At 39.8% G+C, this 21324-nt stretch overlaps 1 protein-coding gene across 2 annotated transcripts in view; it reads left to right on the top strand.

Annotated features, from left to right (window-relative positions):
- The first annotated feature begins 4707 nt into the window (after positions 1 to 4707).
- CBFA2T2 (CBFA2/RUNX1 partner transcriptional co-repressor 2) overlaps positions 4708 to 21324 on the top strand; it is a 138800-nt gene continuing 122183 nt past the window's right edge. For both annotated transcript variants that reach the window (XM_045832998.1, XM_045832997.1), the window contains exon 1: positions 4708 to 4879. In XM_045832998.1, the coding sequence (XP_045688954.1) occupies positions 4846 to 4879 (34 nt within the window). In that variant the 5' untranslated portion in view covers positions 4708 to 4845. The remainder of the gene's footprint in view (positions 4880 to 21324) is intronic.

The following is a 21324-nucleotide window of genomic DNA, read 5'->3' as shown; positions in this document are numbered from 1 at the left end:
CTCGTGCACCCCCTACCTGGAACCTGGCCTGCACCCCAGGCATGTGCCCTGACTGGTAATGGAACCTACTATGCTGTCATTTGCAGGCTGGTGCTCAATTCCCTGAGCCACCCACACCAGTCAGGGCTAAAGTTGATTTTTTAAAAAGCTGCAAGAGCTGGGGGAGAACAGGGTGGGGAGTGACTACTAATAATAAGTATTGGGTTTCTTTCTTAGATGATGAAAATGATATAAAGTTAGATTCTGGTGATGATTACACAGTTCTGTGAATATACTAAAAAGCCTTGAATTATACACTTTAAATGGGTGAATATATGGTATATGAATCATATCTCAATAAAGCAGTTAAACAAAAATCATTCATATAACTATAGTAATAAAAATCAGAATAGTAGAGACCTCTGGGTGGGGTACTGACTGAAAAAAACACTACAGGGCCTTTTAGAGTGGTGAAAAATGAATTTTATCTTGATGTGAATGGTGGGTACAAGGTGTTAAGCCTGAAACAAATTGATTGAGCTGTATGCTTGTGATTTGTACATCTTGTTATATATGTGTATTGTACTTCAATTTTTCACTTTTAAATGCACTTTAAAAATTGTCATAAATTCACTTGCTTTTTTTTTTTTTTTAAAGTCTAGGTACTAAGACCTACAGGTGTCTAGGATACATGAAGGTCTAGAGCTAACTATTTTTTTTTAAGATTTTATTTATTTATTTTTAGAGAGGGGAGGGAGGGAGAGAGAGAGAGAGCGAGAAACATCAATGTGCGGTTGCTGGGGGTTATGGCCAGCAACCCAGGAACGTACCCTGGCTGGGAATTGAACCTGGGACACTTTGGTTCCCAGCCCGCGCTCAATCCACTGAGCTACGCCAGCCAGGAATTCACTCACTTTTTAAAAAATATTTTTTATTTTATTTTCATTCTTAGAGAGAAGGGATGGGAGAGAGAAAGAGAGGGAGAGAAACATCTACCCACTGGTTTCCATGCATCTCCACCTAGGGACCTGGCCTGCAATGCAGGTATGGGCCCTAACCAGGAATTGAACCAGCAACCTTTCGAGTCAGAGGCTGAAGCTCAACCCACTGAGCCACACCAGCCAGGGCTAAAGTCACTCATTTTTTAAATGCACAGTTCTAAAGTGTTGGCAATGCATATAATCATCTAACCATCATGACAATTAAGATGCACAACATTTCCATCAACCTCAGAATTTTCCTATGCCCTACCATAAGTATCTGGTAACCACAGATCTATTTTCTGTTCGTATAATTATGCCTTTTAAAAAATATCCTACAAATGAGCCCTGGCTGGTGTGGCTCAGTGGATTGAGCACAGGCCTATAACCCAAAGGGTTGCCAGTTCAATTCCCAGTCAGGCCACATGCCTGGGGTGTGAGCCAGGTCCCCAGTCGGGGTCGTGCGAGTAGCAACCCCACATTGATATTTCTCTCCCTCTCTTACTCCCTCCCTTTCCCTCTCTCTAAAAATAAATAAATCTTAAAATATATATATTACAGAAAAATAAAAATAGTATCCTACAAATGGAATCACAGAATATGTAGCCTATTGAGTCTGGCTTCTTTAATACTTACCTGTGGTGTTGTGGCATCAAGAAATTTGTTCCTTTTTATTGCTGAATAGTGTTCGCTTGAATAATGAGTGTACCACAGTTTATTTACTTAACAGATGAGGAACATTTACATTATTTTCAGTTTTTGATAATTTTGAATTAAGCTGTTATGAACAATTATGTACTAGCTTTTGTGTAAACACAGTTTTTATACCAGCCTTGCATTTGCAGGGTAATCCCAATTTGACCCTGGCATATTATCTTTTTTATAAATTGCTGGATTCAGTTAATGTTTTGTTGAGATGGTTTTTGCATATGTCTTCATGAAAAATGTTGGTCTATAGTTTCCTTGTAATATATTTTTGTGTGGTTTTGGTATAAGGGTAATGCTGGCCTTATAAAATGAGTTGGAAGTACTTTTTCTTCTTATTTTCTGAAACAGGCTTTATAAAATTGATATTATTTCTTCTTAAATATTTGGTAGAATTAGCCAGTGAAGGATTCTGGGTCTGGAGTTTCTCTCTTGGAAGGTTTTTAACTACAAATTTAATCTTTTTTAAAAAAGATTTTATTTATTTATTTAGAGAGAGGAGGGGAGGGAGAAAGAAAGAAACATCGATATGGAAGAGAAACATCAGTTGGTTGCCTCTTGCACATCCCCAACTGGGGACCTGGCCCACAGCTTATGTATATGCCCTGACCAGCAATCAAAGCCATGACCTTTCAGTTCACAGGCTGGCGCTCAGTCCACTGAGCCACACTACCCAGGGCTTAACTACAAATGTAATCTTTTTTTTTTTTAAGATTTTATTTATCAGTCCTGGCTAGCGTAGCTCAGCGGATTGAGCACGGGCTGCAAACCAAAGCATTGCAGGTTCAATTCCCAGTCAGGGCACATGCCTGGGTTGCAGGCCACAGCCCCCAGCAACCACACATTGATGTTTCTCTCTCTCTCTTTCTCCCTCCCTTCCCTCTCTAAAAATAAATAAATAAAATCTTAAAAGACTTTAAAATCTTAAAAGATTTTATTTATCCATTTTTAGACAGAGGGGAGAGGGAGAAAGAGAGAGAAACATCAGTGTGTGGTTGCCTCTCATGCGCCCCCTACTGGGGACCTGGCCTGCAACCCAGGCATGTGCCCTGACTGGGACTTGAACTGATGACCCTTTGGTCCGCAGGCGGACACTCAATCCACTAAGCTACACAAGCCAGGGCCAAATTTAATCTTTTTAATAAAGTAGCGTATTCTAATTATCAACTTGTTGAGAAGTTTGTATATTCTAAGGAATTGGTCAATCTCATCTAAATTGTCAAATCTATGGGCATAAAATTCCTCATAATAATTCTTCATTATTTCACTATCTATAGGGTCTGTAATAATGTTCTCTCATTCTTAGTATTGATACATTATGTACTCTCTTTTTTCATTGTTAGTCTTACTAAAAGATTATCAATCTTATTAATTTTTTCAAAGAATCAAACTTTCAGTTTCATTGATTCTCTCATTGTTTCCTCCCTTCAACTGAGTTCTGATTTTACCTTTATTATTTCTTTCCATCAGCTTGCCTTGGATTTAATTTGCTTTACTTCTCTTTTTGTTTTTTTTTTTTAATCCTCACCTGAGGATATGTTTATTGATTTGAGAGTGAAGGAGAGAAACATCAATGTGAGAAACATTTATTGGTTGCCTTAAAACATCTGTATGCACCCGACTGGGAATGGAACCAGCAGCCCAGGCATGTGCCCTGACCAGGAATCGAACCAGTGACTCTTTGATTTGTAGGCCAGTGTTCAATCCACTGAGCTACGCCAGCCAGGGCTATTGCAAATATTTTATACCAGTTTTTTGATTGTAAAAGAACTTTGTTGCCTTGGCCAGGTAGCACAATTGGTTAGGGCCTTGGCCCTATTTACCAAGTCTTCAGGTTGGATCTCCAGTAGGGCACATATAGGAATCAAGCAATGAATGAATAAATGAGTAGAACAACAAACTGACGTTTCTCTCTCTCTCAAATCAAGCAATCAATAAATTTTACATAAAGAATTTTGTTTACAGTATCATCGTACATAGAAGAGTTTGGAGCTTGTTTTAATTTTAGTCCCTGTTTCTGAGTCCTTAGAAGGCAGAATAGTTCAGAGTAGCTCAAAGTACTGGGTCTGAAGTCAGGAATTTCTAGGTTGGAATCCCATCTCTCTTTTTTTTAATTTTAAAAAAATTATTTATTTTTTTATTGTTGTTCAAATATAGTTGTCTCCATTTTCACCATGCCACCTCCTGCCTTGCCCATCCCCACCTCCTACCCTGGAACCTACCCCGTTTGGCTTTGTCCGTGTGTCCTTTCTTTATACTTGTTCCTCGATGGCTCTTCCCCTATTTTCCCCCATTGTCTCTCTCCCCACTCCCCTCTGGTTACTGTCAGTTTGTTCTCTTTTTTCTTTTCATTATTGAATTTATTGGGGTGACTTGGTTAATAAAATTATATAGGTTTCAGGGGAACTATGTTTGCTTTTTGCGAAGAGTAGCCAGTGGGCAAGCTGGCTGGTGGGAAAGCCCTTCCCTTTGTGCAGAAAGGGAAAAATAATACCTCTCTTCTTTATTGTGAGAATTTAACCCGATGGAGTGTATAAAAGGACCTGAACATGATAAAGAGCTCAATGATCGTAATGATAGCTAACCGTTGCTAACATAATGAATGACATTTTGGACATTGGGAACACGATAGGCCAAAAAGTGACTTACCCGATGATAAACTCAAGGGCTACCAGGCTTTAATATACAGAACTCAGGTGAGGAGTCGTCTCATCCCCTCCTAAGTTCTGTCCCCTAGGCCTCCGCCCCCATCTCCTGGCCCGGTCCGCTGCTTGGCGCTCAGCGGGGAAACCCAGTACCTGGAAAGTGGACCTTACGAGTGACAGGCGCCGTGACGCAGGAGGGGCGGATTTGAGAAGCAGGACGCTCCGGGATAGGGCTCAGAGATTCACGCGGAAGGGGCGGGGCAAGTTGGGGGCGGGGTTTAAAGGGAGCTGGTCTTTAGGCCAGGCTTCCGCAAGCGTTGGTCTGCAGGAGGGAGCGCGCGCTGGGGGCGTCCCTGGCGGGTGGGGCGGGGCCAACGGGGGGGCGGGGCGGTGCGCGGCCTAACGGTGGTGGTACCAGCAACTGAAGCGGTTTCGCTGGGGTTGGCAAGCTCGGCGGTTACAGGTCCCGCGACGGTGTCTGTGAGCGACCCTGGCCACGGGCAGAGGCGAGGGGCTCACGACCAAGGCACTTGGCAATGGTGGGCGTCCCTGGAGCGGCCGCCTTCCAGCGTAAGTGGGGCGGGAAGGCGGGCGGCTGAGGGGGGCGTGTGAGAGGCCTGCGGCTCCTTGGGCGCAAGCTCCCGAGAGGCTCCCGGCGCGAGGCCGGGGTGGGGAAACTGAGGCCAGAAGCAGGGCGGCGGATCCAAGGTCATGCGGCAGGCAGGGCCTTTCTGGGCTCCTGAGGTCGCCTAGGCGCTTTCTGCGCGGTCCGCAGGACTTGGGGGCTCATGGTGTGAGTCAAACTGGAGGCGCCGCGGCCTCGGACCTCAGGCCGGGCGGGCGTCCATCGTACTTTCCCCGCAGGCAAGAATTGTTTTGTTCTCTCAGCACTGGGGCCACTAAGTCGGGCTACCAGGAAAATATTAACACACTCCTAATTTCGAGGGGTTATGTGGCCGATTGTGGAGGAGGTGAAGATGGCCCCTCTGAGGGGCCTGTTGAGTGCAGGCTCAGAGGTCGGACTGCCAGGATTCACATCCCGGCTCCCCCACTTAAGTGGATCTCTACGAGCCTCGCTTCTCCCATCTGTAAAGTGGGGGTGTGAAGATCATCTCCACTACCCCACCCTCCCCCCACACCCCGTTTCTTGGATTTTGTGAAGCCAGTAGAATGCCTGGCACAGACTCTGGCACGTACACAAGCGTGAAAACTGTCATCGTAATCTCTAATAAACCTCATTTAGGGTGAACCTCATTCGGAAAAGCCCGACATTGGGCTGTTGTGTATTTAAGATTTTACTTTGTTTTCGTTTAAGTCCTGCTTTATGATCCAGCTGGTTTTCTTATCTCCATTCCTCCATTCCAGCAGTGTTCCTCCTGGAATTGTGAGATCCTTGGGGGAGGGGTGGGGTCTCTTAATAACACAATAAATTCTTTTCTCGTTACAATAGCAAGAATAGTCAACATTTTTTGAGCAGCGGGCATTTTGCATTCTATTAATTTAATATTTATTAAATAACCTATTAAGTAAAAAGTACCATTCTTGGTCCTGGGAATATAGCAACAAAGTAGATAGGCCAAACTCAGGCTTTGAACTTAGGGGGTGGGGGTGGCGTAGGGTGGAAAGACATGGCAAATGAGGAAACAAATCCATTTTGCATGTTTTCTCTCATTTAATCCTGGTGATTTACAAATAAGAGTTAAGTATTTGAGTATGCCCATTTTGCAGAGGATGAAACTGGAACAGAAGAAACCCAGCAGTGGAATGTAGCCTCCCTCAGAGCCCATCCTCAACACCTAAAAGGGAGGCTTTACAGCCTCTTTCCTTTGTTTGATACCCACTAAATGTTGGATTGAAGAAATGCAAAGTAGATGCTCCCAGCTAATGCCTTTTCATAGTCAAGTCTTCCGTTGCAGCTTTGGATAGTTTGATTCCCTTCCTCTTGGAGCTTATAACTGAAGAAAGGCAGGCAGAGGTGACCTTTAGTTCTGCAAAGGTGCACCATCTCCGTAGTGAAAGAACCTTTTATCCAAACTCAATTTTTTTATGTCCAAATCTCTTTAATGCAGTTTTCAGTTTAAGATATGCTCCAAAGTACAATTTTTTGGTTCTATTATGCAACAAATGAGGACATACTTATTTGAATTTTATTTATTAAAAAATTTTTTGGTGTTTCTAAGACAATCTTATATACCTAAGCAGTGTGCTTAGTACATTTTCTTTTAACCTGGAAGTATATATAGTGTAAGTTGCATTAAAATATTGAGATTTTTTTTCAGTGAGGTTCTCATGGTACAGTTAGATTCAACATTGACCATCTGCTAAGCACCAGGCTCTGTGCTGTTGTAGGGCTTACAAAGATGAATGCAAGAGCAGACTCTTGCTTCTGGAAGCTACCTATAGTCTAAACATTTGGCTAATGTTTTTAACTGAAGTGCTAGGCAAAGAGAATGTAGGAGCTCAGAGTCCCTGGGGGAAGTCATCTAGAGCAGTAGCCTTAAATGTTTTTAGTGTTCTGTCAGTAAATAGCGTTGAGTATACACACATTATGTGAATGTTTGTTTTAAATTACAGTTAAAGTGTTGGCTACTCTGTATAATGTACATTTTATAATGTGCAAAAATAGACATTTTACAAAAGACTGAGCTAAAACAAATATGACTAGAAGTTCCAATATTGTTCTTCCATATTCCAGGGGATGAGTAATAACTATGCCCCCTGGGGTGGAGACCATTGGTCTTATAATGAGAACTTCTCAACCCATTAGGTCTGTAGTTCAGTTGTAGTTCAGTTCTGGAGTTGTGCCTAGGTTGAAATCTTGGGGTCCAATCCTTGCTAGCTTTGAGACTGAGTAAGTTACTTAACCTTTCTGTGTACTTGACTTTCCTTGTCTGTAAAATTGATATGATGAGAATTCTTCATTTGCAGTTTTATTATGATGATTGGTAGTATGTATATGTTAATATATGGTAATACATATAAAGTACTTATACAGTGTTTGACATACTCTGCTTTGGCCCCTGTGAGGATACAAAGCTGCATTAAGATCTCAATAGTGTAGTGGGGACTCTGCACAGGTACAGGGATAATAAGTGCTTTAAATGCTTGAAGCAAAGGCTTTTGGGAATGCAGAGGAGGCATAAACTAAATGTTCTTGAGGTCCAAGTAAGGTTCACATAAGGAGGTGCCATTTGAACCAGCCTTAGGAAGCAGTGGGACTTTTTCCAGGAGGAGGAAGGGTTGATTTGTTGGCTGAGGGTACAGTGGAAATTTGGAGGCTGTGGGGGGGCTTGGTGAGTAGTTCTCCAGATCTGGGCCTGCAGGGAACGTGATTGAAGCTTCTATACTTTGTTAATAGGATAACAGTGAGTTCTGGCTGGAGTTGTGCCTGGTAGGGGCCAGATGGCTAGAAAGCCTGTTCCAGAACTTTTCACAGCACCACAGCTCTTTTCTCTATAGTGGCACTCAACTTATTCTGCCTTCTTAGTTATCTAAGAATATAACCTCCTAAATATCCTTGAGGGTTCTGATAGTAGTTGCATTTTTGTGATTTTTTAAAAGATTTTATTTGTTTATTTTTAGAGAGAAGGGAAGAGAGGGAGAAAGAGAGAGAGAGAGAAACATCAGTGTGTGGTTGCCTCTCATGCACCCCCTACTGGAGACCTGGCCCACAACGCAGGCATGTGCCCTGACTGGGAATTGAACCAGTGACCCTTTGGTTCCCAAGCCTGCACTCAATCCACTGAGCTACACCAGCCAGGGCTATTTTTGTGATTTTTATTTTGCCTAGCAAGATAAGTGGAAAGTTCATAAGCATGGGGGAAGGCCTATAAGTAAGTCATTGGGCCTTCAAAGAATTCTGAACAATTATAGGTGGAATGGTAAATGACAGTGGCTACTAGTGAAAAACATGCTTACAAATACTTTATGGTAGATAAGACCTGTGCATTACCATTTAAAAGGGGTGAGAATTGTCACATTCAGTAACTCTTTCCTTATCTGGCACTTACCTATTAGGATAAAGAAATGTGGAAGTAAAACCAGAGATTTATCTGAGGCTGAATTAGGTGCTTTCCATTTGCTCTTCTAGATCCACTCTCCATCCTTGCACACCATGCTCTCTGCCTTGGGAGGCTGACTTAGCTACATGGACTGTATAGGTAGGCTTCCTTCCCCTCTGAGGGTGTAGAATTTAACTACCCCGCTCCCTTTTAGGGGTGTTGTCTCTGGCTGGCTGTGTCCCTTGGTTGAAGATTGCTATTTCTCTAAGGGTGGTTCTTTCTACATAACTTGCTCCTTTTACTTTTGGAAAGTTCTAATATTTCCTTTGTTCTTTGGGCTTAGAGGTGCTCTCACTAGTTCCAGAGCGCCAGAACTATCCCTTGTGATTATCTAGTATCCTGCCTGCCCACATCTTTCTTTATAGTTCCCTTATTAAACCCTCCATGAATTATCCTTGTTGAGGTTTGCTACCTTACCTCCTGGGACCACGACTGATTAAAACCTATGCCTTGTTTAAAGGATGCCTCCTCAAACTTCCATTCAAAGCTTATTATATTCTGCACATCCTACAAACAAAAAACTTTTCTCAGCCCAACTTATAGCAGATTTAAAAGCAACAAATCAAATGGAAGGAGAGGGGCTACCCCAGATAAGCATACTGACAATGAGAGACAGCAAGCATCTCATCCTCTTGTGTGGTCCTTACTACTGTGCCACACTGATGAATTTAAGTCATCCACACCACCCCTCCAATATTATTCGGTAGGAAAAACAATGGAGTAAGATTAAAAGTATCATAATCTGTTACTACACAATCAAAACAAGTTAAATTGCAGTGAGTAGTAGCCTGTCTAAAAAGCCAGACATGTATGCAATGCAAGTGGTTTGGCATAATGGAAGAAAGATTTGGAAGCAGACTTTGGGTTTGAGGCCCAGTTTTACTAGAAAGTTATTCAGCCTCTGAGACTCTCAGTTGTTTGTTTGTTTAATCCATAAACGGGGATAATTGATGCCTGATAATAATGACTATATGAAATGTTTATTTTAGGCCAGATAACATGCCAAGCATTATACTCACCTTGTGCTTTTTAATTTTCCACTCTTTTGGTTAGGTATAAATCCTTATTTTACAAATTGGGAAATTGATGTCATAGAGCTAATAAATAACCAAGCCTAGATAAAATCTAGATCTTTCTAACTACAAAGCCTGAGCTCTTAGCATTAAGTTAACTATTATTTAAAATGTGTTGGGCCATCAGTAAATAGGAAAATCGAATCCTTGTTCCTACACCATGTCACTGTGAAGACCCTACATTTAAAAAAAAAAAGATTTATTTGATTTGATTTGATTTATTTATTTAGAGTGGGGGAGGGAGAAAGAGAGGGAAAGAAACATCATTGTGTGCGTGCTTCTCGCATGTCCCCTACTGGGGACTGGCCCACAACCCAGGCATGTGCCCTAGACTGGGAATTGAACTGGAGAGAGACCCTTTGGTTCGCTGGCTGACACTCAATCCACTGAGCCACGCCAGCTAGGGCTAGTTCCTACATTTTGAAAGGTCATTTAAGTTATCAAAATATGACGTTTATAAGGTGGAGGAAAACAGCTTATAGATATCTAAACATTACTGCACTACAGAACTTTTTCTGTCTGTTTTTTTCTCTTTTGGGGAAGGCTATGCAGAATCCTTGTCACCTCATGCTTTGTATTTTATACTTCTCATCTCCCAACCCTGCCCCCTGCTGGCAGAGTTGAGTGAGTGAGCTGAAGACTGAGCGTAATACTGTTACAAAACCTTAATTGCTTAATCACCTGCTATCTGCATATTAATTTAGAATTGACATTTTAGTGAGTTTTTAAAATTAAAAAAAAATTTGGAGGGAGAGAGAAACATCTATTTATTGTTGTACTCATTTATGTATTTAATTGGTTGCTTCATGTATGTCCGCTGATCAAGGAATCAACCCATAGCTTTGGTGTATTGAGATGATGCTCTAACCATCTGAGATACCCAACCAGGTTTTGTGAGTTCTTGTGTAGAATTGGGCATAAGTTTTCCTATTAGAAACAAAGTTATCATTTGAGGTTCTGAAGGTTTTTGACTTTGCTTAGTTTGAGACTTGGGACTTAATAAATTGAATCTTGTTTTAGACACTTGTAATGATGTCTTTGTCTTTTGGTTTTGAATATATTTATACTGGTTTGGGATTGGTTGGCTTTCCTACTTAGCAATAGGTTCTAAAAGTAAGCAGAGAGACTTAATTGAAACTTGTTCTTTTTTTAAGTAGTTATTTTAGAGAGAGGAAATGGGAGAAGGAGACATCAATTTTTTCCACCCATTTATGCATTTATTAGTTGAGTTTTTTGTGTGCCCTGACTGGGGATTGAACCCTCAACCTTAGCGTATCAATGTGCTCTAACCAACTGAGCAACCTGGCCAGGGCAAAGCTTGTTCTTAAGCACTAAGCCTGTTATGTAGGTTATGCAAATCTAGATTTTATGATCAGTTACCTGAATTTAATGAATACTTTTAGGCAGGGAGAATCATTTATATGATAGTGTGCACTGAATGAATGTAGCACTGTCATCAAGATGAGTTAATTCATCTAGCTTATACCTCTTACAGGGTAAGGAAAAAATAGAAGGAAAGAGATGGAGAAGAAATATTTCTTACCTGACAGTTTTATCCTCATTCCTTAGTTTCAGAGTCTTGCTTTGAACCTCATATTATAGGATGAGCTTACTCAGTTGTAAAGATTTGTTTCAAATCCCTGAAAGATTGAAAGTTAATAAGGGAGAATCTTTCCCTTGGTTATTGTTTCTGCTTTGGTAAGAATACCAAGAGGGCGGTCTCACTCGCTCTGTACTGACTGGCCCCATTTGCAATATGAGCTAGTGTATGTACATGTGACAGAGCCTGTCTCTGGGTTTTATTATAGCTGGTTAAGTAGCGTTTTGCCTCTGTCTCTGGTTTCTGTCTCTGGTCCACTGAAGGCCTTGAGGCTATCTGAAATTACAGGAGCTGGGGCACCGTATGTTAAACTTGTGAAATCAGTCTATTGCAGATATGTCAACTGAATCTGACTTTTAAGTCCAGTTGAATTCTTTTTAATTTTAAAATTTATTTATTGGTTTTATAGAGAGAGGGAGGGAGACAGAAAGGAACTTTGATTTGTTGTTCCACTTATATATGTATATTCTTTGGTTAATTCTTAATATGTGCCCTGACCAGGGATCAAACCTGCAACCTTGACATATTAGGACAATACTCTATAAACAACTGAACTACCTGACCAGGGCTTTGGTTGAAATCTCCAAAAAGAGTATTTGCTAGATTTTCTGCTGAGCACTTTTCATGTTTTGTCATCTCTTATAATTCTTAGAACAACCTTGAGAGGAAGTTAGTATTAGTCTTACATATGAGGAAATAAGGCTCAGAGAAGTTAAATTGCTCAAGGTCACACAATTAATCAATAGCAGATGCACCATTCAAACTTAGTTCATCCTGGTGTTGAGTTCATTATGCATTGCGATCTGAGTCCAAAACCCACTATTTCTGAACTCTTTATCATATCACATGGCTTCTTTTTACTAACTATACTAGAAGTCTTTATTTTTTTATTTTTATTTTTTAAAATCCTCATCCGAGGATATGTTTATTGATTTTAGAGAGAAGAGAGGAAGGGATAGAGGGAAAAAGAGAAAGAAACATCAAAGTGAGAGAGAAACATCTATTGGCTGCCTCCTGTATGGGGCCCTGAATGGGCAGGGGCTAGTGAGGGGTGGGAGGAGGCAGGGCAGGGATGGCAAGCCAGATATGTACCCTGACTGGAAATTGAACCTGTAACCTTTTGGTGCACAAGGATGACGCTCCAACCAGTGGAACCACCCAGCCAGGGCTAGACAAAGTTTTTAGGCATATGTTCCAGAGGATCCCAAAGCTCCCTAAAGATACTTGATTTCCATCTTTCTTCTACAACTTTTTCTGAGATCTTATTAGGAATTGGGATGTGATTTATAGACTGCTGTACTAGGTTTTGGTCTTGTTCAGGGGTATCCTGCATTGCTCTTAGAGATTTTTAAAAAATGGTAGAAACTCTCAGAGCCTTTGCCAATGCATCTTAATGTGTTTACTGATCTTAGCAGTGAAGCAGGTGAGTGATGTCAATGAACAGGGAAAGCCCAGGAAATGTCTATGCTAATTTTGCTTGGCCCTGTAAGGAGCTGTCAAATACGGATCGTTAAGCATAAGGTATATGGACTATGCAGTGAACCTTTACTTTGTGGCTCTTTAAGATTTGCATTTTTTGTATTGCTTTTATTAAATGCAAAAATCAAAGTAAAATTCAGAATAACCCAGAGCTAGGTATTCTTTTCTCTGAATGTATAGCTTTGGAGTTGGCTAGACCTTTCAATTAAATTAGCTGATGGAGACAAATATGTAATCTGACTTCTCCAGCAGCTCAAGTGAAATGTTAATACCAGGCATTGCACAGCTCCCTTGACACACTGCTTTGACCTTTTCCTCTCTTACAAATGCTTCCCTTATTCTTTTGTTAACTTAGCCATCTCCATGCAGAGGTCCTGCCTGCTTTTAATTTTTGAAGCCACATGACAAGAGACTTTCAAACAGCACAGATCTGTTCATTTTTACCTTATATCCCTAGAGCTACACTATTAATACTATGTCCTCTAATTCACATAGTTTTTGGCTAGTTTCCTCTCCCTTACCATTACCAGTCCTTGTTCCTCCCAAATCCTCTCAATAAAAGCTAAAATACCACTGACATATTCATCCACTGAATATATGGTAGGATTTGTTTTTTTTGTCCTTAATATTAAGAAAGTGATTGTCTTTCATTTTGTTTCCCTCTACCTTGCGGGGAGGAGGAGGAGGATGCAGGCACAAAAAAGCAAGTCCTCATTATGGCTAAGATGAAAGGTAGAAGTGGTTTAGGAGAGGGAAGTGCTGTGTGGTGAAGGAGAAATAGGGGAAGAGGTGATGATGGTCTTAGTTCCTCTGGCATTCATTGTCCAGCTGCCTAGAGCTGCTTAGAGCCCAACAGCTCTAGTTTTCATAAGCTCCTCCTTAATCTTCCCTTGGTGGGTTGGTCTGGCTAAATGGTAAACAATACCTTTATCTCTTCTTTAAAATATTACAAGATAACATATGCAGTTTTAGAAAAACACAAACATATTGAAGGGTGGTGATCTGCATTATAAAAAATGCTTTTTTTTTGTCCTTTTTTGAATTTTGTATTTTTATTTTTCACACTTAAGAAAAAGTTGCAAGAGTAGTGTTAAAATTCCTGTATGCCATTCACCTTGAGTCCCCAAATGTCAATGTTTTATCATATTTTATATATTCTTTTTCTCTTTATATAGACAAATTATTTTTCTGAACTGTTTTAGAGTAAGTTACACATGTGTTCCTCTTTACCCTAAATACCTTAGTGTGTATTTCCAATAAACAAGGACACTCTCTTATGTACCTGTAACATACTTATCAAAATCAGGAAATACAGCCTTGATATAATATTATCTAATATAGAGACCTTGTTCAAATTTAGCCATTTGTTTCAGAAATTGTTTGAAAATTCTTTTCACTCATTTAATTAAAAAAGTTTAAATTTTAGTTTTATTTTTAGACAGGAGAAGGGAGGGAGAAAGAGAGAAAGAGAAACATCAATGTGTGGTTGCCTCTCACGTTCCCCTTAGTGGGGACCTGGCCTGCAACCCAGGCATGTGCCCTGATTAGGAATTGAACCTGTGACCCTTTGGTTCGCAGGATGGCTCTCATTCTACTGAGCCACACCAGCCAAGTGTTCTAGTAATTTAAAAAATAATAATTTTATTCATTCATTCATTCATTCTTAGAGATAGGGGAATGGAGGTAGAAAAAGGGGGAGAGAAATAAACATGTGTGAATTTGTCTTCCTTATGAGTAGATTCACCTGCATTTGGCAGGAATATCACAAAGTGATGTTGCATCTTAGTGCCTCACATCAGGAGGCAGATAATGTCCATTTGTTAGTACTAATGATGTTAATCTTTTTTTTAATAATCTAATTTTTATTTATTTTTATTTTAAAAAAGATTTATTTATTTATTTTTAGAGAGGGAAGGGAAGGGCGGGGAAAGAGAGAGAGAAACATCAATGTGCAGTTGCTGGGGGCCGTGGCTTGCAACCAGACATGTGCCCTGGCTGGGAATCAAACCTGTGACACTTTGGTTTGCAGCCCGAGCTCAGTCCACTGAGCTATGCCAGCCAGGGCTTAATGATTTTAATCTTGATCACTTGTTTAAGGCAGCAATATTTTTCACTTTTTAATTTTATTTATTTATTTTTAAAGAGAGGGCGAGAAACATTGATGTGAGAAACATCGATTGGTTGCCTCTTGCATGCGCCCCAACTGGGGACCAAACCTGCAACCCAGGCATGTGCCCTGACTGGAAATCAAACTAGCAACCTTTCACCTCCAGAATGACACCCAACCAATTGAGCCACACCACTCAGGGCAAAAGGTTTTGTTTTTTGCAATTTCTATTACAGTCAGCTGTTGTCCACTTTAATATATTAAATGGAAAATTCCAGAAATAAACAATTCATAAGTTTTAAATTTCTTTTGCCATCCTTCTCTGTCCCACCTGGGATGTGAATCATTCCTTTGTCCAGTGTATCCATGCTGCATACGGTACCTGCCCCTTAAGTCACTTAGGCACCATCTCAGCTACAGATCAACTGTTGAGGTATGACAGTTGCTTCTGTTCAAGTAACCCTTATAGTTGCTGAATACTAGGCCAAGATCCCTGCATCATTTACTTCACTTCATCTCATCTTGTAGGCATTATTGTATTATATCACATCATCACAACAAGGGTGAGTCCAGTACAATAAGAAACTTTGAAAGAGAGAGACAGACCACATGCATATAACTTGTATTACATACAGTAGGTTGTTACATTTGTTCTCTTTTATTATTAGTTATTGTTAATCTGTTACTGTGTAGGTATAGGAAAAAGCATAGTGTACATATGGTTTAGTGCTGGGGTGTCTTGGAATGTATCCCTCTTGGAAAGCGGAGACTACTGTAAAGGCAGGTTGAGGCAGAGCTATGGGAGACTGAATATTAGGCCAAAGAATTTGTCCCTAAGGTTAGATACATTGAGGAGTTACCTCTTGTATTGAAACCGATGATGACATTTTGCCTGGTACTATAAACTTAACTGTTTTAAAAAGCCTGGCTGGGAGAATTGCCTTGTTTAGTTATTTGTATTGAATATGATGCTGCTGATGTCATGGATTGCCTTTAGCATGAAATGCTGAGGTCTAATCCACTCACTTCCACTCACTGGTGTAGCTTACCCCAGAATCAAGTTAAGGAAGTAGAAGAATATTATAACTCACAATTTCTGGGATTCTGTAGTTATTGCTAAACTTTTCTCATGATTTTTTTTTAATTCCACATTTTGAAGAAGGAGAAATAAATTGTACCACAATTTAGCTGATTGTTTCATCAAATAGCTCCCCTAACTATACAGTCTCTTAAGCTTTCCATTGTTTTAAGCCTCTGGTTCTAGACAACTGGAAAGCTGGTTTTCCTCTGGGGTGAGAGTCAGGGTATGTGATCAGAATTATGAAACCTAGGGTATTTATTAGAATATCAATGTGACATATATCTTATGATATATTTTGAGGGAGTATGTCTGGTATGCTTTTTGAAATAGCCTCCCAGGTGATTTTCTATTGTGTGTTTCCCATTAAAAGCCACTGTTTGATCCAATTTCTGCCCTTTTCCCCCCTGTATCAAGTGATCAAGTGATACTGGAGGATTGCTTTCCTTTATCTTCTAGCATGAAGACTTAAGATGGAATTTTGCTATCTCATAAAGACTGCTGACCTCTGGTATGTCTTTGGCCTTGATGGTTACTAATTCATATTGTCAACTTGCTGGTCAGCTTTTTCTGATGAACTCTGACCTTATTTTCAGTTATTGTGGATTATATTTTGCTTCAATCTCTTGTTTTTTATAAGCTTTGTGCCTGTGTTACTAGGAAGTCATCTTCTCATTTTTTGTGAAGCTGCTTTTAATGAGCACCAAAACACGGGCAGTGATTAGATACTCTGCTCTTACTGTCCCTGTGTCAAACTCACTTTGGGCAGCTATTATGTGCACATAGTGGTATGTAGATTTTTGTTGAGGTGAAGGAATGCATTGAATATAGAAAAATCCAGAGATAAAGGGGTTTCAGAGGTCTTTCTTATTCCAGTCTGTGGTTCTGTGAATTAAAAGGCAGTCAATCCTGAGGGAACCCTGGTAAAATCCTCAGACCAGATTACACTATACAGGATATGTGACAACTTTGACAGTTTCTCCTTTGTTTATTTCGGTGACTGCAGGTAAACAGGATAACTGCAGATTATTAAGACATAAAGTTTGGAGGCAACAATTGGGTCATATTTTGTTTATCTTTTCTAATTAAGGCTATCATTTTCATTTTTAAAGCAATTGAAGTTTCCCAGTTTTTTAAAGCACATGTTGGTTGTAGCAGTGAAAGCTTTTTTAATTGTAGCACATATTCATAAATGCAGATTTGGAACTAAGTGTGACAGGATTGTCTGGATAAGGGTTTATAAGCCAAGAGTGGTTTATTTAAACTTCTGCTATCAGAAATAGGAAATTGGGATCCCATTAGGGCTTAATTGGTTTGACTCTTATCATTTTAGTTTGGAGACTGTTGAAGAGTTAATTTATTGTGTGATGGTTTGGCCATGTGTGGAGCACAACTTTGTTTTAAGGGAAGAATCTCTTTATATGTTTATTCATTTGCCGGATCAGTTCTGTTTACATGTGAACCTTCTCAATGACAGCGAAAACAGGCAAACGATCCATGCCAATTCAGTATTAGAACATGTCAGACTGATACCAGTCCCACAGAGTAAAGGGAAAACAGGGCTTCTGGCTTTATTAAATTTACCCTGAATGATAACATTTAAAACAAGAAACCTTTGGAGAAAGATCTGTTAGTAACAGATGAGTAAATTTTTCGTATTTAAATAAGTCCTTGTATGTAGGTAGACAGTATGGTGTAGTGAGAAAGGATCTTAGGGTTGATTTTCTTCACACTTGAAATGAAAGTATTAGTTATAATAGCTGTTTGGAAGACAGCTTGACAATTTTTTCCCCTTATAATTTTTCTATACTAACCTTTTATTAAACAAAAATGCATAAATCATAAATGTATGGAGTTTTCTAAAAAAACAGTACATTAACAGCAACTACTTCAGAAGCCCACGTCTCACCTGCCAGTTACTATACTTCCCGCTCCCCCAGGATAACCAATATACTGACCTCTATCACCATGAATTAGTTTTGTCTTAAAAAAAAAAAAGCACATTATATAGAGTCATATACTGTGTATTCTGTATCTGACTTGTTTTGCTCGATAATAATGACACATATGCTAGTGTTAGTAGTTCATTCTCATTGCTATATAGAATTCCACTATAAAAATATACCAGTTCATCGGTTCTATTGTTGATGGATGTTTTGATTACTCCCACTTTTTGGCTGTTAGGGATAATGCTGTAAGGAACATTCTTATGTGTCTCTGGGTATATACCTAGGAGTGGAATTGGAGGGTGATCAAGTGTGTCTATAGATAACTGTCAGAAAGTTTCCCAGAGTTGTAATAGTTTATACTTGCATGAGGAGTCTTAATATTTTGCTGAGTCTGTATTTTGTACAAGGCCAGTAGTAAACAAAACATAGTCCTCTCATAGATCTTGAAATTTAATATGATTAAAAATATATTTTATACATGTTTTATTATTCAGGAGATGATAAAGTATTAAGGTGTGTTGTATATAGAGAGAAGGGTGATGGGGAGTGATATTAGATACAGTTGTTTAAAAAGACTGATCAAGCCCTGGCTGGTGTGGCTTGGTTGATCAAAAGGTTGTGGGTTCAATTCCCAATCAGGGCACAAATCTGATCAGGGAACCTGAGAGGCAGCCAATTGATCTTTCTCTCTAACATTAATGCTTCTCTCCCCCATCTATCCCTCTTTCCTCTCTCTAAAGTCAATGAGCATGTCCTCAGGTGAAGGGGGGAGGGGAGACCGATAAAGTGACATTTGTGCAAACATTTTAAGGACATAAGCTAGTCATGTGCATATCTGGAGGGTAGCAGTCCAGGCCAACCAGCAGGGAGGCTAGTATAACACAAGCACATTGAGTAAAGGCAATATTGGTAAAAGTTGACTTAGGGATCTAAGTAGGTGCCAATGAAGGGATTTTGGATTCCCTAAATGGGATAGGAAGCCATTGGAGGGTTTTGAGTAGAAAGACATGATCTCCTTTACTTTTTTTTAAGATTTTATTTGTTTATTTTTAGAGGGGAGGGGAGGGAGATAGACAGAGAGAGAAACATCAATGTGCGGTTGCTGGGGGTTATGGCCTGCAACCCAGGCATGTACCCTGGCTGGGAATCGAACCTGGGACACTTTGGTTCCCAGTCCGCACTCAATCCACTGAGCTATGCCAGCCAGGGCTTCTCCTTTACTTTTTTAAAGAGATCATTCTACTCTTGGAGAAAACACTCTAGGGGGACAAAGGCAGAAACAGGTGAACTAAGAAATTACTGCTGTAGTCCAAGACAGGAAGGCTGGTGGTTTATTTAGATCAGAATGTTATTGGTAGAGGTAAGGAGTAATACATGGAGTGAGGCTATTTTGAAGATAGAGCTGATAGGATTTGTCCAGGTAGATTGGATATGGGGATGGGAGGTTGTTAAAGACGACTCCAAATGTATTGGCTTAAGTTGCTAATTTACCAATTTAAGAAAGTCTGGGGAGGTGGGAGGGGCTCTGTGTAGGTTTGGGCTGGGGTTGGAACCAGGAATTTGATAAGGGACTATGATATTTCTATTACATATCCAACCAGAGATGTTGAATAGGCAGTAGGGTATATAGGGTTGGGAAAAGTAGGTTTATAGTTGTTCATGTGGAAAATAATACAATAAACAGTAATGCAAGAATACACTCTGTATTTTTCGTACTCAAAACAGTAAACCTACTTGTCCCACCCGTATAAATGGCATGGTGAATGAAAATGAGAGGTGGGCCCTGTCTGGGTAGGGATCAGTTGGTCCTGATATGCTAAGGTTGCCAGTTCAGTCCCCTGTCAGGGCACATAAAAGAGTCATCAGTAAATAAAAATTTTTAAAAATAGAGCCCTGGCTGGCGTAGCTCAGTGGATTGAGCTCGGGCTGCAAACCAAAGCATCGCAGGTTCGATTCCCAGTCAGGGCACATGCTTGGGTTGCAGGCCACGGCCCCCAGCAACCGCACATTGATGTTTCTCTCTCTCTTCCTTCCTCCCTTCCCTCTCTAAAAATAAATAAATAAAATCTTTAAAATAATGTCTTAAATTTTTTTTTTAAATAGAGGTGGGACTTAACATAGCTTTTAGAATAATATAGGAAGAATCAGATAAATTCTCTTCATTTGAATACTTCTGAAGAACATTATTTAGGAATTAGATTGTGCAGATTTCTATTACTGTGAGAGGTATTTCACAAGGAAATAAAATATCAGGAATTTATTTATTGAGAACGTTCCTGTGTTCTCTCAAGTTCTCTTGAGAACTTCTTTGAACAGTTTGTGACTGAAATTTACTAGAGTTTGTACAAACTTCATCTAGTCGTTTCTACTACTGTTATTCTGTGTAAAATGATCATTGCCTTACTGACCTTAGGAAACTCTATATGACTCATTGTGAATTATCTGAAGAAAGCTTTATCTATGTAGTGTTTTGCATTGTATTTTAAAGCATATCTGTAATACATAATTTGAAAAATAGTAGTTTACATGGGAATTTTACATAAATTATTTTATTCACTGCTGACAGTAGTCTGTGAATTGATTACTATCATTATCTTTACAGTTGAGGCAATAGGCTGCATGGGTGATGAATTGACTGATGCAGAACATGTGTCTGGTTAGTAGTAGAGACAAGAGCCAACCAAGTCCTAACTCCACACCACTACTGCCAGGTTCCATTTATCAGCTGTGCTGAATGAATTGTAATTTATTGTATAGTATCTACTTTGACTTTTTTTTTTAATTTTGAGAGTATATTCTTTGAAGCTGGGGACAGTGAAACAAGGAAGGGATTAGAACAGAAGAAGCCACAGGGGAGAGCCTAGGCAGGGCTGCTTCAGCCCACTGAGAAGTCAGAGAAAAGGGGCCTTGGAGACAGGTTCAGGGAGGGGGTTAGCCCTGGACGAGCTGCCACATTGCTCCCCTGGTTGTCTCCCACAGGCCCTTAGACTTTAGGAGATGCATACCTGTGTTGGAAGAAGAGGGGGAAGAAAAAGGCACGGGAGTGCTACTGGGAGGGAGAGCGCATGCTGGCAGTATAATTTTTGAAAAATATCTTTTACAAAAGTAATATAAGACATGCTTATAAAAAGTGCAGCAAATAGAGTAAAAAGTAAAATTCCCTTTTACATCATTACTGAAAGTTTACATATTTCCAGACTTTTTTGATACCTTTACACTTATCTGTATTACACAAATGTTTAGTGTTTTTCATAAACAGAATCATACTCTACATAATTTTATGTGAAGTCTTTATTATTTCCAGTCATATGGGAAGTCCACAGTACTGTTCTGTCAGGTGTTTGCTTTAAACAAGAGCAAAGACATTTATCTCTTCTGTTGTTTTAAGTACCTTGGAACAGATTTTATGAACGACAGCAACATTCAGTATTGATTTGTTCAATGTTAGTAGTGAGATGCCTTTAAAATGATCACACCTTTCATTTCAGAGAACTTTCCAAATGCTCTGTTAAAAAGGCAGGTATATGATTGACTGCTTAATGAAGCTGTCAAGCACTATTCAAGTCCTTTTCCCTTTCTCAGAAAGTGCAAGGTTGTCCATTTTGGAGCAAGCGATACACCTATGACCTGTGGTTGTAGGAGATGATATTTCTCCATCTATCTACTAG

Source organism: Phyllostomus hastatus, unplaced genomic scaffold (assembly GCF_019186645.2).
Source record: "Phyllostomus hastatus isolate PE091 unplaced genomic scaffold, TTU_PhHast_1.1 phas_contig_17, whole genome shotgun sequence".
Classification (NCBI taxonomy): Eukaryota; Metazoa; Chordata; class Mammalia; order Chiroptera; family Phyllostomidae; genus Phyllostomus; species Phyllostomus hastatus.
Note: the sequence above shows the minus strand (reverse complement) of the source record. Positions and strands in the feature narration are given on the sequence as shown.